Here is a 27,151-nt window from a genome sequence, read left to right on the forward strand (position 1 = left end):
AGCATTACAACCTCTCCGGGAACGCGCCGAGTTGTTACGATTCATACGCTTCAGTAGTTCAAGATCGAGGATGCAGGCTGACTCTGAAGAGTATACGGTATTATTATCATTATCTAAGTAGGTACACCCCGACTCCTCATCGTGAAGTCGTTCAACGTAGCGAATGTGCCTGAGGCCTCATAGCTCACAGAACGCGTGAACATCATCTCACGCGTCAATTTGGTATCATATGCATAACGCTCATAAACAGCCCCCCAACCAAAGACATGGATGCGCCATTCCATCACAGTAACGAAGTCTGCGCCTTATCGACACATATACATCGATCCTTGCTCACACAATTTTTTCGGGCCCCGAGATTTCTTTTCATGTTTGAGGTGATGCGAGTTATCCGCTTAGTAGTTTGTCGCTGGGCCGGTGTGGTATCCACCTGCACCGTTGACAGGCTTGCCAGCGCTATCATACGCAGCAGTGTTTCCGACGGTCGAGCCGGTGTATCCGGTCTCATGGCTTGGGCGCATGTCAGGCTGTCCGGCGGCGAGACCACCGGTAGCGAGCTCAGCGTCGCGAGCCTCGTGAGTGGTCTTTGGGCGCGAGCTGCGCTGCCAAAACTTGCGGTTGCCAGAGCCCGCAGTGTAGTTGTTAGCGGGCGAAGGGCCGAAACGCTTCTCGCGCTGGTGGTGACGACCGAGGAATAGCTGTACGACCGCAGAGATGGCAAAGAGGAAAGCGCCAATGATTGCAACAGCAAAGCAAACCTGATTGTAGCGACAAGCTCTGCCAAGCGAGACGGCGTAGGTCTGAGTATCGTTCGAGCCGATTCCGAAGTCACCGTCGAAGCCGGACGATGGCGAGTTGGACGGGCCGTTGCCGAATGGGGTTTCAACATTCCCGGTGCAGCTGGTCGCGTCGCGGGTCATGATGGCGATGGCGATGAAAGCTCCGCAGAAGAGGACATCGAGTACGATTGCGAGGAAGGCGAAGAAGGTCACGCCACCAAGACAGCAAGTGAACAGTACGGCGAGTATGGTATATAGCACAGCGGCGCCAGACATGCCCTCGATGGCCTTCTCTTGATTGGTGATAACCCAGTCGCGATCAGCCTTGACGGCGAGGAAGTAGGAGTAGAAACCGAGAATGATGGCCGCACAGCAGAAAGCCAGGGCGTAGAAGAGGGTTTGAATGATGCGCAGAGCTGCGCCTGCGAGTTTAGCCATTGCGAAAGGATGTGTTCGACGCGTTTGACTGTGTTTGTGTGTGTATGTGTGGAACGATAGTGTGGTGATGGAAGTGGACGACGCGACGAGTACGACGACGGAGCGACGCGGGTTTATTATAGAAAAATAGAGTGGCTTGGTGATGAAGAGATAGGGTGGAGCGACAGACTTTATGCAGACACAAGTGCAGAACAGGTGACTTCCAAGGTTGCGGACTATGACATCAAAATGGCTAATAGCTGTGCTTGTGCTTGCACAACAACCAGGAACAGGAACGTTCGATAGTGGTCCGTGCCCTGGACTGCTCCACCAAGGACATGGACGGCAACGTCATTAGTCTGTGGCTTTTCGACTTTTGAGCCTGAGAGTGCAGCGATCTGGGCACTGACTATTACTGACACCGATTATGGTACTGTAGGTAGTCTTCCACCATCATCAACTATTCTGCACGCGATCGCCTCCATCCTCGTTCTTGTCGTCGTCGTCGTCGCCGTTGTCGCCGCAAGTCATGCATCTGCTGCTGTTTCTGCCCACATCCTTGCATTTTCCCTCTCGCCATGTCGTATAGCTTCGGCTGCTCGCGGTGCACTGAAACTTTTGATTCGACCAGCCTGCAGCCATCACACGCTTCAAGCCTGCTTTCTCGTCTTTTGGTCGTGAGAGAAGTGGCAGGCCATACCACTTTCGCCTTGGTGGTTGGGCTAGTGCTACCTACTGTTCAGTAATACCTTGTTAATGTCGACAGCAGTAGTGTCTGCTCATTTCGTTTTGTGCATACCATCACCCTTGCACCCCATCATCTACCTCCAGGGCAGGGCAGTGTGACAGCTCAAGTTCAAACTCAAGCTCAAGCTCCACCATCATTGATCGTCATTGCACCGCCACCCGACTGCCGGCTGCCCACCGTCGACGATGTGTTGGTCACGATGATCCATCCGATCGTTCTTTAGACGTGAACGTGTCTGGGACCGCCTTAGGTAGATTAGGCATCGTATCTTCCTCGCACCTAGAGCGGGCGCGACTACCAAGTTGATTGTTGGCAGGAATCGACTAGTAATGCTGCATCGCTGGTTACAGCCATAATAACACTTGTGCAGCTTCTTCAGGCTCCACGTGCCAGGTCAGGAGAGATTACCCATGTGATCGGACTGTTCTTGGCCAATCACAGACACCGCTTGAACTTGCCTTCTGCTGTTTCATCTCACTGCACTGACCAATCGTTCTCTACACACATCAACTGTTATCATCAGTATTGTTGGTAGATATCATATTCCTTCACTATTTCCGAGAATCAGTCGTGCCTCTCGACGACTCTGCAATCCTATGGTATGATTATGATTACAAAGGCCGTTCAGATTCAAAGGCAAGGTGTATCGCATAAGACTCCCGAGCACCGTGATGTCCTCCTACATAAGACAAAGTCCGCATTTCACTCCAGCTTGTTTGCTTGTACCAGAATCTTGACCGTGTTGTCCTTGTTCCTGATAAGCTCCATGAATCCTCCCTCAACAACTTCATCAAACGCAATCTTCTTCGTAATCATGGCTTCTGGATTCATTCGTCCTTCAGAAATTGCGTTCAACACCAACTGGAAATCGCCGCCTTCATAAGTTGCAATGCCCATATAGCTGCGCTCTTTGAAGCAGAAGTCGTTTGGCGTGATGGTCGCATCTTTCTCCCAGATTGCAATGTTGACAATGGTTCCACGGGCCCTGACTGCAAGCACGCCTTGCTTGAAAGCAGCTTGTACTCCTGCACAGTCATATGCGACGTGCACGCCCCAGCCATCTGTCAGGTCACGACACCTCTGAACGATGTCCTCTTTCGTGGGATCCAGGATATGATCTGCTCCGAAGTGCCTTGCAAAATCTTTTCGCCGGCTCGACACTTCAGAGACAATGACGTTCTTGCAGCCTTTTGCCTTTAATGCTTGGATGACCGCAAGTCCTATCGGTCCTCCACCAAGAACCAGCGCGGAGTCATTGTCTTTGTAAGGGCTAAGTTCGACTGCGTGCCAGCCGACGGCGAGAGGCTCGATGAGTGCTACTCCTTGTTAGCGACTGAACAGCATCTTATCGGGCAAAACTCACCTCCTACTTCCAGCGACACGTTGTCGGGAAGCTTGTAGCAGCATGACTTCGGGAGAACAATATGCTCCGACAGACCACCACCCCAGCCTATGTCCGTTGTCAATTTCAATCTGGTATTACAAAGCTGCTGGTAGCCTACCGCTCAATCCCACGAATCCGTTAGAGTAACAGCAGTTGATGTAGCCAGCTTTGCACGCGCCGCAAGTGCCATCGTAGATGATGGGCTGTACGCACACCCGGTCGCCAATCTTGAACTCAGTCACATCGTCTGCTACCTCTTCAACGATACCGCTGAACTCATGTCCGAATGTCAATGGCACTGTCTCTCCAGTGATTGGGTGGGGAGTAGTCGGGCATAGACCTGGTCCGCCGAGGAACTCATGTAGGTCTGGAAACACGTCAGTCGCGCGACTCTGTCGACTCAACAACATGGCCTGGGATACTCACCACTTCCACAAATACCACACCATATCGGTTTCACCTGTCATTTGATAAGCGTTCACTCTCTCATCCAACTGCAAGGCGGTCTTGCAAACCTTGACTTGTCCCTTGTTGACCTGTGGTACAGGTATGGTGTCGATTCTGATGTCCTCTTTGCCATGAAAGCGTACAGCTTTCATAGTCTCGCCCGACGGCTCGGGAATCTGATGCTCTTGAGTATGTGACATTGTACGGTCCGCGTACTCTGAATTGATGGAGGGAGTAGAGGAGCCGTGCAGTCGGCGGAGGTCAAGAGGGACGATTGAGCCCAAATAGAAAGAGCAGAGCAGAGGCAAAACTTGTTAGCACGCGAAGGGCACAGTCGCGAACAAGGATCCATGGAGATTTAGAGATCGTGGGCCCCGCATCTGGCGCGTCGCATCGCACCAAGCTTAGAAAAAAAAGACGTGGTCTGATTGCCAATTGGGGCATCCCGGGCTTCCCAAACAGGGTATCCCCTGAGGCCCCGCGATTTCCGACTGCAGCTGGCTGCCGATAACCACGCGGAAGGCGGGGAGCAACAGGGCGATTCTGAAAGCTCCCTAGCTGCAACTCATTCCCAGGATCTTCGTTGACGATAGCTCTGTTCGGCAGATGCTCTAGAGGTTCAGGCAGTCTGTAGGAGAAAGTGAAGATCAGAATAGATGTGCGGTGAGAGGCAGCCAAGGCCAAGGCCAAGTCAGCATTCCATGCAGTGCCTGCGCCAAGCCATACTGGAGACTAGGAACTGGGAAACTGGAGAACTGGACACAAGAAACTGAAGATAATTACCTGACCGACTTCGGAGTCTCAGGACTGAGATAGATGCCAGGATGCATGGTTTACTGAGTGTTCGTGGCCTGAGGCCGCATCCTGCTGCCTGAGGCTGAAAGAGTGCGATTGGTGGAATGATAGAGGGCTCTCTTGCCCACTCAACCGTGCTCTCTCGCGCCTTCCTCGCGCAAACAATCCCCCGCGCTAACACCTGGCATTGGTCGTCATTCTGACATCCGGATGTACCATTGACGACGACCTTACTTACTTCACCTCACCTCACGCCCCGCCACATGGCTCGATATGAGAGAACACAGAAACAGACAAACACACCACTCAACAGCAGCACCTGTGTCAACAAGTGAAGATGCTCTAAGACGTGGCGTGGTAGCTTGGACATGAGGGGTTGTAGAGCTCAAGGATGCATGATGCCGTAGGGATGGAGACTGAATCAGAGTCTCGCGGGAGTTTTGCCGGGCGCCATAATTATGACTGCTTTGCCCTCCGCTCTCAGCACAGTGGGCACTATCGAAAGGCAGCTTGACCGAAGTTGATGCGCCTTCTATTGCTCGGGCATGACCTCACTGGCGGGATTTCTGGCCTTGACGTCTCGCTCATAGCTAGCTCAGGACTTCTGCACTTCTCTCACTATAAAATATCCACCCCGCCAGCTTTCAATTTGCCTCTTCAGTCAATTTTCCCCTCTATTCGACCACACCTCCATCCCATTTGTGTTGCCATCCCAATTGACAACTATGCCTTACCCAGAGACTGCCACCGGCTTCCAGGTCACTGACCTCAAGAACTGGAGCACCTTCACCAAGCAAGAAGTGAGCAGAGGATCTGGTCTCATCGAGTAACTGCCTCGCTGACACTCTTCGACAGTTCAAGCTCAAGCCCTTCGAAGACGACGATATCGACATTGCCATTGATGGTGAGACTCCCGAGATTTGAATAAACAAGTACCATCTCTGACGCTGCTCCATTCTAGCTTGCGGTGTCTGTGCCTCCGATGTCCACACAATCAGCGGCGGCTGGAGTGAGGACGTTCCTCTCCCCCTCTGTGTGGGTCACGAAGTCATCGGACGCGTGATAAAGGTCGGCAAGAACGTCAAGGACATCAAAGTCGGCGACAGAGCTGGTGTGGGTGCTCAAGTCGGCGCCGACCTGACGTGCGGCCAATGCAAGCAGCAAAACGAGAACTACTGCCCCAACCAAATCGACACATACGGTGCCCCATATCCAGACGGCACGCTCTCCCAGGGCGGATACGCAAGCCACATACGCGCCCATCAGTACTTCACGTTCAAAATTCCCGACGGTCTAGACACTAATCTCGCAGCACCAATGCTCTGCGCCGGTCTCACAACCTACTCTCCCATAAAGCGACTCGGCGCCGCACCAGGAAAGAACATTGCAATCGTGGGCCTCGGAGGCCTAGGCCATTTCGGCGTCCTTTGGGGCGTCGCCCTCGGCGCAGACGTGACCGTCCTCTCACACTCGCCGTCCAAGAAAGATGACGCCCTCAAGCTCGGCGCGAAGCACTTTGTGTGCACCAAGGACAAGGACTGGGCAAAACCGCTAGCATTCAGCTTCGACTTCATCATCAACAGCGCCGACGCAACGGACAAGTTCAACCTGCCAGACTATTTCAGCACGCTCAAGGTCGGCGGCTCGTTCCACATGGTTGGTTTCCCCGACAATCCGCTGCCGGCCATCCAGGCGCAGGCTTTTGCCGGTACTGGTAACTACATGGGTGCCTCCCACATTGGCAATCACCAGGAGATGGTCGAGATGCTGCAGCTGGCGGCGGACCAGAAGATCAAGAGCTGGGTGCAAGAGATCAAAATCTCTGAAGCTGGCTGCAAGGAGGCGGTCGAGAAGGTCTACAACGGCGGCGAGAATGGTCCTAGGTACAGATACACACTGACTGGCTTTGACGAGGCATTCGGAAAGCGATACTAAAGTCTTCGAAGCGGAAGTGATGGTATTTTTTCCTTCTTCATTCATGTAGCATATATTAGAGAGAATTCCAACGCAGTTAATAGCACCCATTCCTCTCATGTACTCTCAATCGTGACAGACAATACGGGCCGTAGTATGGATAAGCTAACGATTCTATGATCTCAGGGTCCACTCAATCTCAGCTAACAACCCAAACCTTTGCAACCGAGAAATCACACAAAGACGTTATCATATTCAACACACAGGCACAATTTGCAAGACACAGAATTTCTCTATTCAAAAAGAGACCGAGATTTCGTCATATCTACTACATTGCGCCCACAATTCAGAGCAGTTTTTAATGCTCATGCTAGATTAAATGTATGTCCGCAACATCATTCGGAACATTCGTCCGTTTCGTCCAGGCAGGACAGGACCAAGTGAAAATATAATAAACCAACAAAAACGCCAGATCGAAACCGATATATGCCGCAGCAGCCGACACAGGTTTTTTTTCATGGATTTTTCTTCTTCTTCTCCAACCCCCTATGTATGATGTAGATGCTAATGAGATTCGTCATTCGGGGGTAGTGTTTTTTTCCTTCCCCGCGTCTTATTATAACATGCTCCTCCTCTTATTCGAGAACTTGTCGTACAAGTCCAACATCGGGCTCTTCGGATGGCGGCCTGGTGTCACGTGCGGCTCGGGTGTCTGGTAGTAGCTGCTAGGGATCTTGAGATTCCGCTTGACCAGACCGCGAGACCTGCCAATCGGTACGACGCCCGACACCATATACAAGTGGCCGACCTGGTCAGACTGGGCGTCCATCTCGACGAACCAGTTCGAGTTGTATTGCTTCCGGATAGGACCCCGACCACATGCCCCATTCAATTCTGCGCTCGGCGGCGAATTCATTGCTATCGCGAACATGTTTGGCGGCTCGGTGTAGTCGGTGATGAAACCCCTCTCTAATATGAAGTACAGGCATACAAGCAGGTTCATTGTGAAGACGGTGAGCAGGACCACGTAGAAAGCTTTGGCGTTCTCGGAATGGACGCCGGATGTGTAAAGCTGGGACTGGATGAGAGTGTCAAATGGCTTGTAGGTACCATTCTTGAAGTTTTCTGGATTATAACTCTACAATCTCCACGTTAGTAGGTATTGGGAACACACATCGTGGAGTACAAACCGCGAGGTCGAATGGCGAATCTCGGACTCCCATAAGCAGCGTAGAGCTAGCCATGACGGCTAAAGCCTCACTGGGGCTTGGCATGCTGGTGTTTAGTTGGAAATCTTTGAGGGCCAAATGGGTCAGTACTCTCATGTTGCTCCCGTTACCAGCATGCAGCCCGTCGTTGAGATTGACGCCGTTGCCCCATTCCGAGCCCATCCATATCCAGTCTTTGCTCGCATTGGTGCCACCTTGGATTGCTGCATCTTCTGGATGCTTTTTATCGAACTGCATCTCCTGGTCTTCTTCCTCACAACTCGCTCGAAGTGATCCACGATTCACTCCATCAGCTACATACCGCGTGGCGCATTTCGCTGTCAAAGACGTTTTTATTGAGCAAAAGAGATAAGTTTCTCTGTCAAACAAGACTCGAGGGGGTCTACCAAGCATGTATATCTGCTCCCTGCCGTGCAATCCGGAATGATTCAGGATGGTGTTGTACTCGACGGGAAACCTCGGAAATATGGGGCGTGAATGTACTGTGTCAGGGAAGCTCGCTGTAGCATTGTCATAAGATACTAGACCATTCCCGCTCCAACCAAATAGATCATCCATCATAGTCTCATTGCTTGGTGCTTGGAGACCCCCACTGATAGTCTCAAAACTACCAGCATTCCAATTGTCGATGATTAAGGATTGTTGCTCCGGATCTCCCGTTTCCCAGGACTCATAAATGATGGGTTCCAGGTCTTCACGATACAGGTTCACACAGGTGACATGTACGACAGGCGACACAACAGAAGCACGTAGGGAGTAGACCCCCTGCCCGTCTAGATCTGACGGCTGCAAGATACCGTTGCTAGCATTCACAGCAGCTGACATGACGCCTACATGAGGCATAGCCAAATGGACTTGGTGTATGACTCGGTCAAGGTTGAATTCTTTGGAGGATTCCTCAACTGTCTTGACATCGATCCAAGAGCCAGTGACTTCGGTTTGGTTTTCCCACAACGCGATCCCACGTGGCCGCGTCTTCATGTCTTGCGTAGCATTCAAATCTGGTGCAGTCCATAGGCCAAAATACTGAATGTAATTCTGGTAAGACTGGGCGGCGTATTCGATTTGTAGACAGCTAAGATGGGCTTGTTTGAGACCAGTTGAGTTGGAATAAGTATTATTGTCGGCTGGATTCGATGGGTCTCCAAGGTCGTTTAGCTGCGGCGTTCTGCATTGACTAGCGACGTGGACCGCATTCCCAAAACCTGTTAGGATGGGATTTTGTAAAGCCTGGGGCCCCCATTTATTGAACTTCAGTTGTGGTTGTACCAGAGCAGTGGCAGCGGATGTGTACAAAGTAGCCATTACGGCAGCCACCAGACTAAGAACACCAAGGACACTACAGCCAGCGTACCAAACGGTCTCCCAATGTGTAAAAAGGACTCCAGGCTGCATGATCCACGTCCGCATATTCATCTCCGCTATCGTAATTCCCCAGCCATTCTTCTTATTGAACGCTCTTCGAGACAATGCCTGTCCAAGAAACGCAACGAAGGCTGTAGCAAACGATAACTCGATAGTTTTTGCAAGTACAGATACCAGGATTATCGCTCCATTGGGATTCAACTTTGATTTGCTGTTGATCCAGGGATATGTTGGGCCACACACAGCTATCACTAGGAATAACCCCGAAAGGACTGTAGAGTAGACGGATAAGATATAAATGGTGAGACTCAGACAATGAGTGGAGTTCTGGTAGAACGTATTGTGGCTTATACAATCTCTGTTTGGATCCCACCCTGTAGTATATGCAGACCTTTTTGAGCGAGTAGACTGTCCCCGGTGGAGATGCTCGTCGTCGCCCCGCTCCAGGTAAGGGTCGTACTGGTCACCATGATCATCGTAGCGATCCGAATTCAACGATGAGATGGACGGCTTAGTATTTCGATGGCCTTTCCAATTGGCACCTTCTGGCACGCCATCTCCCCTATGAATTGTGTCTTGTTGGAATCCGTATGGTGAAACGGGTGACAAAAAACCTTCAGCCTGTTGTAGACCTGATGTTGTGTCTGCGGACTGAGCGGCCAATGGCTCATGGGAGCGAGGGCTTTGTTGCCTCGTCGATTGGTTCGGTCCTAGTGTGATAGGCTCGGGATCGTATGTTACTCTTTTCGCCGGTCGCCCAAGGGGAGGCGAGACTGGAGAGGTAGGGTCGTCTATGCCTAGACCGCGCGCAGCATCATCATCATCATCATCATCATTCTCACCCTCATCATCAAACGGGTTCACACTCGAAACGAGCGGTTCGTAGCCTGATCCGTGAGAGTGCGGAGAATATGAAAGATCTGCGAGCTCGGAAGAATCGAGATACGCCGGGTCGTGGGCGTCGCGAGGATCTGGCGGACTAGCAGACATGCCTTGAGAGTTGAGGGAATTTTTGGCGCCTTGCAGCCTGATCGAGCGTTGAGGTAGCTATCGCGGGTGTGGGTTGTTGGGTGGGGTAGACTGCCCGTGACGGGAGGCTCATCAAGCGCGACACTGGCTTCGAAGGGGCTGGGTATTCGCGGTCGCAATGGAAGATAGATGTGTAATGGATCCAGTGTGAGAGCGAGGAAGATGTAGAAGGGAGGAAATAAGAAACAAGGAAGTGAGGTTGTAAGGACGTGAAGAGTGGGAGCAGACGTAAAGGCCGTAAAGTTGAATGTTGGAAACCAGGGCATAACAATACCTTCTTATTATGATTATTGCACGGATGGCAAGCACAAAACGCCCAGAGCCAAAGCACAATCGCGGCACCGCATACTTCACGCTGTGGTCTTGCTTACTATGAGATACTACGACTACTAAGGTACTGTAGTCTGTGGGGGCCATGGAATGGGCAGCAAGGAATGTCTCGTCGTCATCTGCATTAGTCTGGAGGAGATGAGGATTAGTGCTCAGCCTTGCGTGCTGTCTTCCCTTCAGCCTCGTGCCACGCAGCTGCAATTACTAACCTCTTACGCCCGCAGCATATTGGAACACGTCCAATCACTTGCTGGACCCGTTTCGATGCTGTTGTACTGAGGCGCAGTTGAAACGCTGCTGATGGCTACTATTTCATTCGCCGGGCATCTGCATCGAGTCCTCGGCGTCATATCGCGTTGTTCAAGGCCCTGGACTCTTTATAATTAGAACACAGCACAGTACGGTGAACTGTTGCTTGGCTTGGCATACTGCATTGTACTATGTTTATATACAGCCTTGTTGTATATGTGTGTGTATGGGCAGACGACCATGCAAACCAATCGCCTTGTGTGAGCATCTAGTAAACGACCTGCACTTCGCTTCGTTGCTGCCCACGCTGCCGGCTAGCTTGCCTTCCGTCTGTCCTTAAACTTCCTTCCTCATTACAAGTACAACATGCTAAGTGCCGCTACTTCAAGCCAACGCAGAGAAGAAATCCCACCATTGTAACACTGTCCGTCGTTGTCACTCATATACCTCTCACAACCTGAAGCGCCATGGAATGCTGCATGTTGATGGTGCCCTGTGAGCGCTGCTTGTGTGTCTATGCGAAGCCAAAGTATTCGCTTCCGGCTGTCATGGCTGTGTAAAGCTGTTCGCGAAGTTTCTCGTAGCTGATATATTCTGGTAGATCGAGTTCTACGGTCATGTTAGCAATGCTACTAGCGTTCAGCATGATGAGAAGATGCTACTTACGATTGAAACAAGTGTGGGAGCTGGGCAGCCTGTCTTTGTTGCCTGGGTCCCGGTGGATGTTGAACTTGTTGAATCCGTTCATTCCTTCGAGCTCCTTGAACCCGTTCAACGGAACTTTGCTGGTTCCCGTGACAAACTGCAATAGCTTCGCACGCTCCTCTTTGTCAAAGGATCGTACTGCTCGCCAAAACCACTGTACTTGAGGAGCTGCCGCCGTGTAGCTGTGGTAATCGGTATTGTTTTTCCAGTCATCGACGTCGATATCGGGCAAACCAGATATAAGCAATTCAAGTTCCTGTTCGTTGAATATTGATATGAGCTCGGCTGGAATGATGTCATGGAATCCTTTAAGAAAGCTTTCCAATTGCTCCTGAACAGACCCGGTGAGTTTGTACTCCACCACGAGGCGTACGTATTCGTGCTTGTTTTCTTCTGTCACAGAGATATTGCGCCCATTCTCAATCAAATCAATCGTTTGAGCATCGCCAAAGTCGTCCGTCTCGGTGGAGAATGTTTCGGTTATGATGTCAGTGATGTCGTTCTCCAACATCCAGAGGAGTGACTTGTAGTATTCTACGTCGAGGCTTTCCATATCTTTGATGCTGACAGGCTTGCCAAGGATACGCTTGTACACAGCTCTACTGAAGTGGCAGTCGAGCACGCGGCCCTCATAGAGGGCTTTGCCGATGATACGACCGATGAATTTAAAGAAAGTGAGGTGCTCCGAGTTGACGCTACTCAAGCGGTTTGGATGGAAGGTAGTGCGATCAGATGCAACAGGGACAAATAGTGCGTAGTTTGCATCAAACATTTGTCTCGCGAGGACTTGAAACCATTCGCGTGTCACACCACCAGCATCAACACCCTCCTCTCCATGAAACCTAATGTTCAATTTTCCATACTTCATCTCATCAGCCGACTTGAAGTATAACGACCTGAATGAGTCAAGGAACACTTGATCACGTCGAACAGACAGTTGTAGAGGCTGGTGGGGTTGGCGGGTCTCAGTACGGCTGTGGAGGCGTCGGCTGAAGTAGTTGCGTTTGTTGTCGAACTCGAGAACCTTCGAGTTCCTTACCAGTAGGGAGAAGGAGCCGCTCATGAGTTTCGGATTGTGACGAACCAAATCGTTGAGGATCTTGCGATGATCCTCCGTGAAAGCGAAGAAAAGATTCTCCATGCGGCTCTCCGGTGGCGGACTAGACAGCGTGAACTCTTTCTGGTGGCTCTTCGCAGCATGAGAATCCTTCAAAGACGTATTTTTGCAAACTATCATTAGTATCTCTATAAGAGGTAGCAGGATCGTAGCTACGTTGAACATGTTCTCACGCTGGCGGATGGCCGCAAGGCACTCGCTTAGTTTGCCCCAGAGTGAAGCGAAGGTCGGATTCTCGTAGAGTCTGGTTAATATGTCTTCTTTTTGTGCAATTGAGAGACCTGCACTTGATTTGGCTGAATGTTTATCTTGCGCATCTGCACGTTTGGGATCAAACAAGTAGTCGAGAGCAGTCAATACACGAAGCAGTTTTGCCTGGTCAGAACTCGCAGGGGAGAAGTTGGCGAGCGCCAAACCTTGCACATCAGTCCCGGTACGGGCCGTCGATATCTGTATAACAAGCTCTGCAAGATCATTGAGAATCGACTGGCCAAGGTCTTGAGACTGACTTATCAACTCTTGACCGAAGACCTCTTTTGCGCCTGGAATTGCAGACAAGTAGCTAATCACCGACAAGGTGTCGCGAAACGTTTTGCTGCTGCATTCTCGAGCAGCCAAAATGTTAACTACGAGACGAAGATTGTAGTCCGGCACTTCAGGTGCCGTCAGAGCTTTCGGCTTCTTCAAGGTCTCATGCAAAGACTCTTCGGGCTTGTTACTTTCTGCCTGGGTAGTTGTAGAAGCCATACCAGTCGTAGAGGCTTCCGCAGTTGCAGCCATAGATACATCGACTGTGGTAGATGTACCGGCGGAGTTTGATATCGACAGACCAGTTGCATCGATAGCTGACGCCGTTACGGCGCTAGGTGTGGCAGGAACTCCCTCATTGGTCACTTGACCCAGCGCTTGCTCGACTTTCCCTTGTTCTTTCTTGACCAGTACCTGCAATGGTACAGTTATCTTTGAAAGCAGCGCCGCCAATTGCTCCATGACAATCGAACTTTCGATGATAACTTTACGATCCAGCAAACTAAGAAGGGCGTTCAATGGAAAACGGCTGACTTTGTTTTCTTTATTCTTCCCTTTCCGGGGTGTTTTGGTTTTCAGCGAAGCAGCTGTTGTTTCGTGCTCCGATAGGAAGAACGAAGGGATGTGACTATCCTTCTCAGCCAGGAATGATAAGGTAGTCAAACATTGTTGCACCACCATCAGGGGCGACAACTCGGAATGCGAAGAAGTGTATCCAGATATAGACCGCTTAGGCTGAGGTGTTTTTTGAAGTGTCGGTTGTTTCGCGCGTATTGTCAATTGAGCAAAGCTTCGTTCCACTGCGTTGACATCGGCACTCCCATCTTGTAGAATTGACAGTAAAATACTAATTACTTCGGCTCGATTCTGGCGGTTTTGACAAACGTTTTTCAAGGTCTCGTTCAGATAGCGTTTCTCCTGTGGAATAAACATGAGACGGAGCAGGGTCGCAATACCTGCCTTGTCTAACATTTGAGCTGCTGGTCGAGGTTTTGCTTTCTTCTGGCTTTCTTCGCCGATAGAGAGATTAAGTATTCGGGGTCTCTCCGCACGGTGTACGCCGTTGAACTGGTTCAAATGTCGATCTCCACCCAGGGCCCTAGCTTCCGCTGCGATATGAGCAGGTAGGTGCCCTAACATTTCTTCGTCCTGATCCATGAGCACGGCTTGCCGTAAGCCAGGATCAAGGGAAGCCAGAAAACTGGCTGGGTCCATTTCTTCCGCGCGAGGTGGAGGGGCTGCTCCACCAGCGTTCCCACGTCGACGTGCCTCTTCACGCTCACGGCGACGTCGATCTTGAGCTTCTTGCTGGAGGATTTCTTCGCGGATATCGGCGGGCAGCGCCTCGAGAAACTCTGGACTTATGTCTGTTGGAGCTTCGCCAGCAGCTACAGCTTCTGATCGCTGCTCAGCGACACGCTGCATGAGCACTTCCTCTCGTAACTCGTCTGGTAACGCCTCTAAGTATTCCATGTCGATGCCAAGATTCGTGATATCAATTTCTCGCCCTCGGATGGTCGTTGTAACTCGGGCCTGAGACTCGGACTCAGCGCCCTGTACTTCGTTGGCAATGTCAGCATCGTCAGCCTCCTCAGCCACCTCGACACCTTCCATAGCGTTAGATACTTCGTTTTCGTTCGCGAGATCTTGCCCAACTTCGGCTTGTTCGCGTGCGCGAGCTTCTGCTTCAGCTGCTTCTTTCTCCTCACGTTCCTTTTGCTCTTTAGCCTCCCGTTCAGCACGTTCCTTCTCTGCTTTCTCTCTGGCCTCAGCATCTTCTTTTGCCTTCCGTGCCTGTCTCTCAGCAAGCTCTTTCGCCTTTTGCTTGGCAGCCTCCATTGCTGGCGGAACTAGCAGTCTGAGGATGGAATTGATCAAACGCTGGCTTACATCCGCAGCGGTTGCACCATAGAGGATGCGTGCCTCGTCTACCCATCGTGTCTTTGTGTCAGTAGCCACGAAAGCTACTGCATCGTTGGGACTTTCGCGTGAACCGCGCGAGCCAGAGACATCGTGAGCTCTACGGAGGTCACGTCTCAAAGAGCTTTCATAGGTGCCGGGAAGAGGAGGTAGTTGATCCACGCGGGTTCCAAAAGAGAGGTGGATATTGCCATTGTGAGTTGTCACTGTTGGGCCACCACTGCCGATTGCGTTGATCAGGTTACTTATGAAAGAGACTGGACCGTCCCCTGCCATGAATCGACCGGATTGGAGAGGATCTATGCTGTGGAAAAAGTCCTGCATGGCCATGTGTCGGATAGCTCCGACTTGTGGGGCAGCAGGTGTCCGACCGGAGCGTTGCAAGAGAGGGTTGGTCCCATCATCCGGATTTCTGTTAGTACCGGGACGGTGAGATCGGTAAGCAAGAAGACCTCTGTCAGACCCCATCCATGGGTGTAAGCGATGTGCGTGAGTATGTCCGTGGTGATGATGCCCGTGGAGGTGATGAGCGCGCATTGGTGGTGGTGGATCGTCCCATCGCCATGCGCCACCTTCCTCCTCCTCGTCATCATCATAGTGATCGCCATACAAGAAGTCATCGCCTTCCTCATAGTCCACTTCTGCTTCTGCGTCCTCTTCGTCCACGTCGTCTACCTCATCGTCTTCTTCGACCATTTCGTCCTCTATAACGTACGTGGCTTGGTTCCCTCTTTCGCGGAATGTTTGCACAAGGCCATCCGCAGTATCATTGAGATTCATGAGGTTGTCTAGCGGTGGAAGGACAACATGTGCGTCATCTTCCATGTCATCCTGGCCAGGATAATCCTCTCCATTGTCTTCATTCTCCCATCCGTCTTCCTCACCAGATTCCCCACTCGATCCATCATCCTCTTCCGCTATGATTTCCACGTGATTCATGATATCGTCCATGTCTTCATCATCATCATCTTCTTCTTCTTCTTCGTCGTCGCCACTATCGTCGTCATCTTCATCTTCATCATCGTCCATATCCGAATCGCCATCGTCAATTGTAAGTTCGACTTCAGCAACGTCTCCAGAAAGTCCCTCAATCGGCCCTACTCCATCAATTTCGTCTTCGTCGTCGCTGATGGCATCTTCATTTCCATGTGGATTATCATCTTCAAATTCCATCTCATCCTCATAGTAACCATCGTCCATTTCGTCGTCCTCATCTTCTTCACCGTCCTCAGATTCTGACTCATATTCATCCTGACGAGTCGGATCTAGCAGACCCAAAGTCGAGTTCCTAAACAGGTCCGGAGTTGCCTCGCGTCCATCGACATCCGACAATGAGGACGAAGTGCTCGCAATGTCATCGTCCTCAAATTCTACTACGTTTGTCATTGATGCTGGAGCCGTACTGACCTCCACACCAGTAGATGTGAGCGTTCTCAGGGTTTTCAAAATATGTCTGACTGCCCTTTCTGCGTTAGGGTAATTGAGGTCGATTTCCGCGATGGCGCCCGTAAGTGAGACGACAAAATTCTTCTCATACATGATTTTGGACAGCTGCTTTTGAGAAGACATTTGACGGCTGTTGACGTGTGCCGGATTGTTGGGATCCGTGATCAATTTACCATTGATCATACGGTTGAATAGCTCGGCGAGCACCATCAGTCGAGCATATTTGGAGTCGAGAGGTTCTAGCGAAGCCGTCGCATCTCTGAACGATTTCAGTGCATGTTCTAGTACGAATCGCCGTACGTAGAGGAGTTCCATATCTTCATCTGCGTCATTGACTCCATCCGTCATGCTTGCGTATTTCTCCTCAGTCTTGGCACAAAGACCTACTATAGCCAACATAGCCCAGTTCGATGTTGCTGCTTGTTTACGATTTGCGGTATCCTCTGCATGACTCAAAGAAGCGACTGGGACAAGGCTGTTCAACAGGTAGTTCAAAATCCCAGACCGCGGCTTCGAGGGTGTGCTCGCGTGGGGGTCTGCCTTTCTGGAAAAATTGATGAACTCGACCTTTGCACGATTGTATGATGATAAGAGCTCCGTCAAGCATTGGAGAATAAAGCATCGGTATATGAAGAAAGGATGTTGTTCAGCCTTGAAGTCTTGCTTTTCAGGTTTCTTCGCTTCCATAAGGCTCGGTGTAGAGTTCTGGGAGTCCCCTTCATTGCTGCTCCTGCCGATAACTGCGGCTGTAGAACTTTCGGCCGAATTATTAGAGGTAGTTGCAGTTGGCTTGTCTTCTACGTCTTTGTATGCAAGTAATTCGCACAGTAGGTAGTGTATCACCCCATCAGGAGTCTCCACCACAGGGCAGCGAAGCTCTTGCGTTTTCGTCCTCTCTTGCTTCTCTGGCTTTTTGCCTTCGGTAATTGAGCTCCTCTCGTTCTCGATAGCGACTGTTGTGGATACGGCTTCCACGCCATGTTTGGTACTCGGTTCGGTATTTGATTTTTGAGCAGGCTTGAGGGCAAGACTTTGAGGCCTTTGGCTTGGCTCCCAGCGTGGAAGCATAAGCTTTTCGTTTGTAACTTCAACAAAGATGTCAGGGTTCCTAATGGCCAGGTGATATAGATGCCTTGTGTAGCCTGTTGTATCTTTCTGACGACCTTCTCGGGTCTCAAATAGACTTTGAATCTCGCTTCTCATGATTTGTCGAATAGTTTCATCGTCCTCTACCATGTGGCGCAGTATAACTAGAAAAGCACTCTGAAGCTTTTCATTTGTGATGCCAGAGAGTTGTCTGACCATTAGGAACAGGCGCTGGATATTCTTCTTTTGACTGAGAAGAGTGGCAATCTCACGCTGGCGAGTTAGAATGACAAGAATGCGCGAAATAGCAAGGGCCAACACTTCGTCTTTCCCAACGTACGGTAATAGTTCAGTGATTGCCTTAAACAGAGCAATCTTCTGGTCTTTCCGAACAATGACTGTGGGTGCTGCGACAGTTGATATGTCAAAAGATGACTCTTCGCCGCTTGGCGGTGTCCATTGAATCTGCGGTGGCCGTGCATCATCGGAGAGGAGCATCTCTAACACCAGAAGGACAGGTCCTATCCAAGGAGAAGAGTCTTCTTTCCCTTGGCTAGGAAAAATCTTGACAAAGCTTAGCAGTGCTTCGAAATTATCCTGTAATTGTTCCAGAGTCGCATCGTAGAAAGGCTTGTCTTGCAACGTAAGTCCAAGAAGATGAGCAGAGGCCGCGATTTGCTTTGCGTTAGGCCGCAGGTCATCGTCGACTTGGAAAGATATTAGAGACTGGACAAGAGTCTGTCCAATCTCACGGCGTAAAGATACAGGATCTTGTGCCTTCGTGACCGCCGCGCTAATCAAATCAGACAGATCGAACGTGATGGCCTCGTGGGCATTGAGTACTTCCAGGGAACGATCAATCAGTATTGATCGAAGCTCATTGCGTTGATCATTAAGATCGTCGATTGTTATCATCTTGGAGCGAGCTTCGACTACAGTGAATTTCTCGAAGTAGGATGGGCCGGAATAGCTTGAGGAGCTGCTTCCACCAGCATTGTCCGTACGTGCGTGGGAGGCTTCGGCTTCGCCAGGCGCCAGCGCTGCAACATCTTCCATGATTATAGATTGATCCATCTCCGACGGCCCTATCGCTGTGCTTTCGGGCACTTGCATGGTAGTAAAATTAGTAGCTGCTGGGATACCCGCACTCCTCTGAGTTGCTTGTGTCATTTTGTTCTCATATCGAGGGATATCGTTCCTCGTTGGTCGAGAACTCCTTAGGAAAGCTTTGCAATACTCTATTGCCGCTGCCACATTATCGTTGCACCGATAGAGAGCCTCTCGGGCAAGGGACTCGTCAACATTTGGGAGATCAGTCAATTTCTTCATGCCGTCATCACTACGCATCTTCCAAGGTCGAAGGGTCGGATTGGCTCGGGGAAGTGGGCTGTCTGAACGTTTGAAGGCGTTACTTTCCCCCTCGGCTTCCAATACGATCTTCAATGTATCAACGAGGCTCTTGACGATAGGTATTGTGCACTTTTCCATCAGTTCAGCCTTCCAAAGTTGCATTACGGGACGCATGACAGTTAACCGGAGCTCAACAATAAATTGTCCGATCGAAAAATAGTCCTGAGTCTTCTCTCGGTCAGGTTGGGCGAGAGCGGCAGTCTGCACCGCTTCGCCAACAATCTTCGAATTGATTATTTGCGCGTAGAAGTTAAGTATGATTCGAATCCCACCAAAGGATAGGTCCAATAGACCTTGTTCTTCACTTGACAAGCTAGAACCGTCAGGAAGTGGTCGCGTCACTATCGTACTTGCTTCATTGATGAATGACTCGAGGATATGTTGGAGAGCCTCGAAGCCACCTTGGTTTTTGAAGCAAACCAGTATCAAAGTTATCGTCTGCGGAAATCCTCGTTCCATGGAGTCATCCAACATGACTCGGGATATTGATGTCAGAATCGTAATCCAGTAGGGATAGCGATCCTTCGCAGAGATTGAGTTTTTTGGAGGCGCGAACAATAGTTGGTCAATGGTAGCTTTGGCGATCTGATCGGCAACGACATAGGCACATTGCTTATGGTAATCCTTACTGCTACGACGGAATAGAAGCAACTTACCGAGAGACTGCAGAAAGGGAGTTATGGCCGTAGGCACGCGACAAAGAAGAAAGCGGAGTGTGCGGGTGTTCTTGAATCTAGCCGTTGCTGATTCCTTGACAACGCTGGACACAGCTGACTCCTGTTCGTTACCCGTAGCGCGAGCAACAGGGTCTCTGTTGGTAGTGGCTGGTGACGCGAGATCTGCCGGTGGCAATCGTCCCATGTCAAGCAAGCTGTCGAGCTCTTCCGAGTTCATGCCACTGCCCTTCACTCGCGTGGAACTTTCCCATTCCCGAGGCATGTTCCTTTGGAGTAGAACTTCCTCCCAAACGCAACTACGATGCAGTCTGCCGAGACTGTAAATGAGCCTAGAATATAGATCCGCAAGGTTGACTTGACTGAAGATGTTGTGGTTGGACCTCTGACTGAAGAACTGATTCTGGAACGCATAGCTCATTATCGCACACAGTGTTTGTACAGAGACAAGAGCTTTTACGTATTTTGTCCCATCTACAGTTCTGTCAAGATGCCCAATCTCAGTCCGCGGAATGCTTATTTTGCTGGTGGTGAAGGGACTGAAAAATGCCGTATCTTCAGCATGATCTATCAGAGGCTTCAGGACGTCGACTGCACGCTGAGCTCTGCTGATGAGCTGGGGTAGTACCAAGTGCGGCTTCTGCTCGATTAAGGGCTGAAGCACACGACAGAGATCCTCTAATGAATTTGCCCATGCGTCGTCTGAGACATTATAAGGCAACGATGGCATAATTGCAAAATCTATAAGCAATTCGATACCATCCCCTTCTGCGAATGCGAAGATCGAGTTCGAATTGGAAAAGAATCCGGTAAGAAACCTGCAGACTGCACCTATGTACTGAGTGGTGGAAGGTGTATCTTTTGCATCTTCACATTCAAGGACTTGATCGATAGCGGCGCTTCCTGTCGTTGATTGACCATCGAGAGGCTCTGCATCATGCATATCAAGATCATCATCGACAGAGCCTGAGGTAGGAGCTGCTTGCGGTTGGCCCTTATTGTGCAGCTGACTATCGCCTTGTAGTGCTTCCCGCCCTCCAGCAACGTGAAGCCGCCCGATATCATCTTCAAGCCATAGCTTAGCACCTGCGCCTAATTCAGACGCCCTTGCGAAGCAGAGCTTGCCAACACGCCCAATCATTACTGAAATGGCACCCACGATTTCCGACTTCAAATTGGGGTGATGTCGCACCAATTCGTCGAACGACGAGCCAAGGGTCCCTGCCATATCTTGCTCTTGTTCCATGGCCTTTACATGCACCGGGCTCTCAAACACCTCAAAGAAACTTTCCATTGCGCGAGAGTGTTTGAACAGCTTCATACCTGCCTCGTTCAGGCAAATCGCTCCAAACCCGGGAGGGATTTGGGACATGGCGTCTGCAGATGGAAGGATGCCAGGAGCCAATGGTTCGCTGGCTGGATGGTTGATTCGATTTAATAGACCGGCATCTGGCATTACAATCTGCACACGGGTCGATGAAGCTCCCTCTTCGTTGGGCGCCGGATCAGAGGAAGAGGTCATTTCAGAAAAGCTGGCTTGGGGTAGAGATCTTGAGATGACTGCTTCTAAGAACGCGTGACACAATCCTGCCTCGGCAACGACGGCATAACTTGTCGGCTCGTTATGGAGGAAGTTCGTCAGGATGGCGACAGCAGTACTCCATACTGTTGAACCAAAGATCTTGGCGTTCTCAAGTACTGTGCGCAGAGCTCGAAGCAGTTGCGGTGAGTCCATAAGGTTTCGAAGGAGTCGTTCGAAATTGGCATTTGCATGAGTCAACATACGATTTGTTAACTTTACAAGCCAGCGGAGATTCTGCTGCTGATGCCACTGAATTTCGTAGTCCGTAAGCTGTGTCTTATACTTGGAAGGCATAGTTTTGCCCTCTTTGACGTTGGAATAAGCGGAGTCAACTTGGAAAGAAGTAAGGTCAGCAATGCTATCCAAGCCCTTTGCATTGACAAATGATTGGAACGCATCCCTGATACTAAACAAGAATGAATCAAGAAATCCCAGAACCCTTGGATAGTTCCACTCGGCCTTTCTTGTGCGGAAGTTTAGTATTTCGACCAGAACTTCCAACAAACCAGCTGAGATTAAGGTTTCGCCAGTTCGCGGCTGACACATTGGCAAGCTATTCAGGAGGTCAAATATCGAATCCCGATATTCTTCCTGCGCTTCATCCGATGTGTCGTCATTCGCGAGTTCTGTCACAACCTTCCGCACCACATAAAACAAGACTCCATGGTTTACATTGACGCTCAGAGCGGCAACCACGTCACCAGACCGATTCTTGTGTTTTGTCAAAGATTCCAATGTTATGATAGCACAAGATTGCAATGCTGTCGAGACTTGCATCCTTGAGTTGCGTTGAGGTTGGACTAGTTCGGCTAATTGATATGGTAGCTGAAACCGACGTGGCTCATCATAGTCAGGTTGTGAGATCTTAGAATGAAATATGTTTTCGGAGAATACGTAGGCAAGATTAGCTATGGCGAGTAGGCGGACAGCAACAATATCTTCCCGCGCAGATCTAGTTGATGACATAGCAGATGCGACGCGTATGCGATGCAGTGTTTCGTACTGGTAGTCCTCAGGAATATCTTTGACCGACTCTTTCACGAGATCATGAATCGATGCAGATTGAAGCTTAGCGGCTGAAATCTCGAGAACCTTTGGCCCTGTCGAGCGGTCTGAATCTAGCTTGGTTGTAATGTCTGTTTCAGGGCTCGCAGGCGGATATTGCTGCTGACTCAGGTTCGAGCTTCGTCGTGCCGGTGTCGGTGTCACAGGGGTTTGCAAGAATTCAGGAATAACCTCTTCTGCATGCGAAGGTCTCGTGTTGGTGTCGTAAAATGTGAGTCGAACAGTTGCGCGTTTGTCGCCCTCCTCCTCTGTTGTAAGGCCAACTAGATCACCAGTAGCCCATTTCGGGCGTGTATCATCGTCGGATTTGTTGGCCGGCTTCTCTTTGCCTTTGCTAGCAGAAGGAATAGAGCCCGTAGGCTTGGCAAATGCCGAAGCTAATCTATGCATATTGTCCAGACTTATGGCGTAGTGACTCGAAAGTAAGATGGCATGCGATGATGTCGACGGCATTCTTTGCCTGGACGCATAGTAGCGCTGCGCAAGTCGTAAAGATAGATGAAGCGTGACTTTCAGCAGTGAAAGTGAGGTTGTGTTGAGCAGGTAATTGAGGTGGATGCTACTTGCGTAAAGATTACGGTTTCCACAATTGTCAAGAAGCAATCTGGTAAAGACCAGCACACTTTCGATAAGTTCATGGTCGCCATCTTCAGAAAATCCATTCTCATCGAGAGTGTCCTTGTCTGGTAACGAGGCTGATGGACTGTACTCTGCTCCTTCGCCTTTCAATAGCAGACGTCGTCCGAAGCACTCGGTTTGAGGGCCTCTTGTGAGGCCATACTCACTATTGAAAACTTCGAGTATTTGATCGAAACGATTTAGTGCTGGTATCCAGTGGTAGAGGTCGCCTCTGGGGAAGGGCCAGCCGCGTGGGAAAGAGGCTAGGTGTTTTGGTAATTGGTATAGTGGTATCGAAGCGGTGGCTTTCGCAAACTCCGACACAGCTGGTGACTAGGCACTAAAGTTAGAATGTAGATACATGGTTCGTCTGACAGACAAACTCACCAGTGTGACCTCATGGCGTGGCAAGGCAGACTTATTAATTTTCACCATGGCTACAGCTCACCCCGGAAGGCAGGCCTTCCTGCACCTTGAAGCTTGGACAGCTGCCGATTGTGGTCGTCCCAGATTCACTTGAGCGTATATGAGTGTGGTCCTCTTGCTCTGCCTAGACAGCTGGAGACTGTCATGTGTTATCAAGCTCGGCGAGTCAACGCTGCGTTTGGATAGCGGGTAACTGTTGAAACAAGGACAGCGATGAAGATCGGGAGTCCGATGCGAAGAAGTATACAGCGGGAGGACGGAACAGGGTGTCTATGCTACGGCCCTGTGAGGTTCAATTTTCGTCTCTGTGGGGTGAAGTGGATGTCTTCGTGAATATATGACGGTGACAGTAGTTTTACTGAGCAGACGAGTGCAGGTCGTCGATTCAGAAACTATGCCTGATCGGAGGGGCGGAGATGAAGTGTAACGAGTTCACAGTAGTGCAGTTACTGCAAATGTCGATTTTGGGTACGTCAGAGCTGTATAGGATTTGTTCGAGGGAGAGATGAGAGTGTGACTTTGATACAAAGCAGCGTTCGTCAATCGCGTCAAACAGGTCGCTGCGCCCGAATATTTGCCGCTCCGCTTGGGCACGCATTCACCAAGGCACATAGCGGCATAGCGAGGATGGATCACGAGGTGAGCTGTGCGCGAATGCTCTTAGCGTGCATATACCTGATGTTGTTGCCGACAGTCTTAACAAACAATCACTTTCATACACACGTTTCTCCTTCTGCCCCTCCAGTACCGCGCAGATTGATTGTCAGGCAGCGCTGTCACGGACCTGAAGCAGCTATGACTTCATGAGCACCGGTCTAGTCAACCATTCATAGCAAAGCAAGCAGTCCTCAAAAAAACACTCTTAAACAAGCTAGCAACACATCTTCCTCCCATTCCTGTCAACGCATCATTGCATTCCATCAACCTTTAAAAATCGTTGGTGCCGCTCGCTGAATCTTCAACAACTTTGCCCTCCACCAAGCGCAGTGTCTCTTCAATGACCAATAGATCTCTCTCAATTGTCTCTGCCCAGTTCTGGGTGTCGCCGATTTCATTGAGCTTCTTAGTCGACGTGTCCGCCAATTTCTGCCATTGAAGCCTCTCTTTGGCCAGCGCCGTAGTCTGCTTAGCCAATTCTGTCTCCTGCTTGGATATCCCTGCCGCGTTTGCATGAAGATCACTTGCGCGTGTCTTCATCTTCGAATCCAGCGACGTGCCGATAGAGTTCAGCGAGGCAGTAACAGCTGCCCTGGCTTCTGCTGTCCTCTGCTCTGGTTCATTTTGGGCTGACATGCTAGGCCTGGGCTTTGTTGAATTGTTTGCCTTGGAAAAAAGTAGGTCGGTATTATGCTTTCATGAATATGGGGGGATGCAGATCACATAAGTTGAATGGTACTGTCTGATAATTATTAGACTGGTCACGCTGATGCTCGGCTAAGTCTCGAATGACCACGTGTAACTCAAATGGTAGCCAAAAGGCAATAGTCTATACATTGACCTTCTCTGTTATCTTCACAGCGTAGAATATTTTGCTCACTGTCCTCTAGGGCCGTTTGCTAGAATGATGACCACGATGCCCGTTGCCAAACCCAATAATATAGATGTCAATGACTACCTACCATCGACCCGTAGACACCCTATTACAGAGGCCTTCTTACCTCTATCGCCACCCGTATCACGTGGGCGCTATCACTCCACAGTATATTGACTTGGCGTCTTTCTTTAATCTAAATTCATTGAGAACTAATACTATTTACTCTGGCGTTCCGGCAACTCAAGCCGCTTATTCCTTCAGATGAGAATATTCTAGGGCATTCGTGCTGTTGGTAATTACGAGCTTTTGTATTGGCTGAAGTTCTCCCACGTCTTCATAGCATATATTAGAAGGGGACTATGCGGCCTGTGGGCCTTATTGTGTGGTGGTATGACAAGAACCTCCTTTCACTTTGTGCGACTTAACTCTGGGGTTGTGCTATATTGCACGGGGAATTTATCTCCGTAGGACTTTTTATAATGCCTCGATGTTTGGCTTGTAATATTTCATGGCAGGTATCTGAATATCTCTGAAAAATCACTATGAAGTTTGTCCTCGTTTTGAGCATCGTAGCAGCGGTAGTGATCGTATATGCTCAAGTAGAGGAATATGGCAAGTGCGGAGGTTAGAGGTACTCGTGGACTCGCTCATAGATCACAATTGACTGATGTCGAGTCTAGGACAAGGATATAGTGGCTCAATAGCATGCGTGTCCGGCTATTTCTGCCAGTATCAGAATCAGTGGTATAGTCAATGTGTACCAGGAGCAGGTACGTATCATATCAAGACGGTATCAGGCCGAACCTAATGGTAACCAGCCCCAGTAACGACTCTTATCACCACGAAAACCTCTCATACAAATACAGTCACATCGGCGTTGCCAAGCTCGTCATCTACCAAGACACCAGTCCCGGGCACTTACGTTAAGACCAAAGGCCTCAAATTTACCATTGATGGTGTGACAAAGTACTTTGCTGGAACTAACTCATACTGGATTGCGTTCCTCACCAACAACGCTGATGTGGATCTTGTTCTCGACCATATGATCACCTCCGGCTTAAGAATTCTTCGTATCTGGGGTTTCAACGATGTCAACACCATTCCAGGCTCCGACACGGTCTATTTCCAATACCTCTCTGCCGGTACCGCAACTATCAACACTGGAGCCAACGGCCTCCAGCGTTTGGACTACGTCGTCAAAGCAGCCGAGGCTCGGGGCATGAAGCTCATTATCAATTTCGTCAATAATTGGAATGATTATGGCGGCATCAACGCATATGTCAACGCATATGGAGGGTCGAAGACTAGTTGGTACACGAATACAGCAGCACAAGGTCAGTACAAGGCATATATTAAGGCTGTGGTATCACGGTATATTACATCTACAGCCATATTTGCCTGGGAGCTAGGAAACGAGCCCAGGTGCAATGGATGCGATACGTACGTGATCTATAACGGAATGAGCATTGCTCAGGCTGATCATGTCAGATCCGTAATCTACGACTGGGCGACATCCACCAGTCAATACATCAAGTCGCTCGATAGCAATCATCTGGTCACACTTGGAGACGGTGAGTAACAAAACGTCACTTGGCTTAGATCATGGCTAGGATACTTACTTCATGCAGAGGGTTTCGGTCTCCCCGGCGACGGTAGCTATCCCTACACCTACAGCGAAGGTGTAGACTGGATCAAGAACCTAGGTATCTCAACCCTTGACTTTGGAACTTTCCACTTATACCCTTCATCCTGTAAGTCTACGATTACCAGAGACACACCTCGGTACTTAGTCTAATCGCCTTCTAGGGGGTACAACAAACGAATGGGGCAACTCATGGATTACTACCCACGCAGTTGCTTGCCAGGCAGCCGGAAAGCCGTGCCTCTTTGAAGAATGTACGTGAAGTGATTTGCTGGTAATGCCGCAACTGACACATTCCAGACGGCATAACCCTTGCATCTGATAAATGCTCGGTGGAAGGCAAATGGCAAAACACGTCTCTCGCCACTACCGGCATAGCTGGTGATCTATTTTGGGACTTCGGAGATACCATCTCCAGTGGCAAAACATCTGATGACGGGAATACGATCTTCTATAATACTGCAGATTGGACGTGCCTCGTTACTAACCATGTCAAGGCGATTGGATAGATCTTCCATCCTGTATTTAGGCATGGGTATCATAAGTCCTACGTAGGTATAGGAAGATATCCATGACGAATACCAACATGAGGATTTAACTTTTCCTTCAAGTCCCCTGGGGCTGCTCTTGCACAAATACAACAATCCTTCTAGAGCATGACGAGTGGTACGATGCCTAGTGCGTGTAATTTGCCCAGCTCTGGTGTCAAGTG

The 27,151-nt window shown here is 50.0% G+C and overlaps 8 protein-coding genes across 8 annotated transcripts; 3 read left to right on the forward strand and 5 right to left on the reverse strand.

Moving 5' to 3' along the window:
- Positions 1 to 28: 28 nt before the first annotated feature.
- EJ05DRAFT_473213 (uncharacterized protein) lies at positions 29 to 1,307 on the reverse strand. The gene has a single exon (XM_033743352.1). It carries the CDS (start codon positions 1,215 to 1,217, stop codon positions 396 to 398), a length of 822 nt encoding a protein of 273 aa, XP_033604752.1. The 5' UTR covers positions 1,218 to 1,307; the 3' UTR covers positions 29 to 395.
- Positions 1,308 to 2,646: 1,339 nt separating this feature from the next.
- On the reverse strand, positions 2,647 to 3,927 carry EJ05DRAFT_434413 (GroES-like protein; the record flags this gene model as incomplete). Its single annotated transcript, XM_033741657.1, has 5 exons — positions 2,647 to 3,260; positions 3,308 to 3,394; positions 3,447 to 3,695; positions 3,755 to 3,788; positions 3,844 to 3,927. The coding sequence occupies 5 exons, from the start codon at positions 3,925 to 3,927 to the stop codon at positions 2,647 to 2,649; spliced, it is 1,068 nt and encodes a 355-aa protein (XP_033604753.1).
- Positions 3,928 to 4,842: 915 nt separating this feature from the next.
- On the forward strand, positions 4,843 to 6,595 carry EJ05DRAFT_473216 (NADP-dependent alcohol dehydrogenase C). Its single transcript, XM_033743353.1, has 3 exons — positions 4,843 to 5,370; positions 5,426 to 5,474; positions 5,532 to 6,595. The coding sequence occupies exons 1-3, from the start codon at positions 5,296 to 5,298 to the stop codon at positions 6,503 to 6,505; spliced, it is 1,098 nt and encodes a 365-aa protein (XP_033604754.1). The 5' UTR covers positions 4,843 to 5,295; the 3' UTR covers positions 6,506 to 6,595.
- A 721-nt stretch (positions 6,596 to 7,316) lies between these two features.
- On the reverse strand, positions 7,317 to 9,447 carry EJ05DRAFT_421819 (uncharacterized protein; the record flags this gene model as incomplete). The annotated part of the gene is made up of 3 exons (XM_033741473.1): positions 7,317 to 7,622; positions 7,675 to 8,195; positions 8,241 to 9,447. Coding segments are annotated over 3 exons (2,034 nt in total), but the record flags the coding sequence as incomplete, so codon positions are not given.
- A 1,385-nt stretch (positions 9,448 to 10,832) lies between these two features.
- Positions 10,833 to 23,460, reverse strand: EJ05DRAFT_204624 (uncharacterized protein). Its single transcript, XM_033739771.1, has 3 exons — positions 23,225 to 23,460; positions 11,353 to 23,170; positions 10,833 to 11,295 (listed from the first exon to the last, which is right to left on the reverse strand). Exons 1-3 carry the CDS (start codon positions 23,270 to 23,272, stop codon positions 11,201 to 11,203), a joined length of 11,961 nt encoding a protein of 3,986 aa, XP_033604756.1. The 5' UTR covers positions 23,273 to 23,460; the 3' UTR covers positions 10,833 to 11,200.
- A 396-nt stretch (positions 23,461 to 23,856) lies between these two features.
- EJ05DRAFT_204818 (uncharacterized protein) lies at positions 23,857 to 24,130 on the forward strand. The gene has a single exon (XM_033739772.1). The coding sequence runs from the start codon at positions 23,891 to 23,893 to the stop codon at positions 24,068 to 24,070; it is 180 nt and encodes a 59-aa protein (XP_033604757.1). The 5' UTR covers positions 23,857 to 23,890; the 3' UTR covers positions 24,071 to 24,130.
- Positions 24,131 to 24,701, reverse strand: EJ05DRAFT_204819 (uncharacterized protein). Its single transcript, XM_033739773.1, has one exon. The coding sequence runs from the start codon at positions 24,554 to 24,556 to the stop codon at positions 24,191 to 24,193; it is 366 nt and encodes a 121-aa protein (XP_033604758.1). The 5' UTR covers positions 24,557 to 24,701; the 3' UTR covers positions 24,131 to 24,190.
- Positions 24,702 to 25,054: 353 nt separating this feature from the next.
- Positions 25,055 to 27,149, forward strand: EJ05DRAFT_204858 (putative mannan endo-1,4-beta-mannosidase F). Its single transcript, XM_033739774.1, has 7 exons — positions 25,055 to 25,421; positions 25,478 to 25,567; positions 25,622 to 26,237; positions 26,286 to 26,368; positions 26,426 to 26,548; positions 26,604 to 26,693; positions 26,740 to 27,149. Exons 1-7 carry the CDS (start codon positions 25,340 to 25,342, stop codon positions 26,946 to 26,948), a joined length of 1,293 nt encoding a protein of 430 aa, XP_033604759.1. The 5' UTR covers positions 25,055 to 25,339; the 3' UTR covers positions 26,949 to 27,149.
- Positions 27,150 to 27,151: the final 2 nt, after the last annotated feature.

This window comes from Pseudovirgaria hyperparasitica (assembly GCF_010093815.1).
Source record: "Pseudovirgaria hyperparasitica strain CBS 121739 unplaced genomic scaffold EJ05scaffold_2, whole genome shotgun sequence".
Taxonomy (NCBI): Eukaryota; Fungi; Ascomycota; class Dothideomycetes; order Acrospermales; family Acrospermaceae; genus Pseudovirgaria; species Pseudovirgaria hyperparasitica.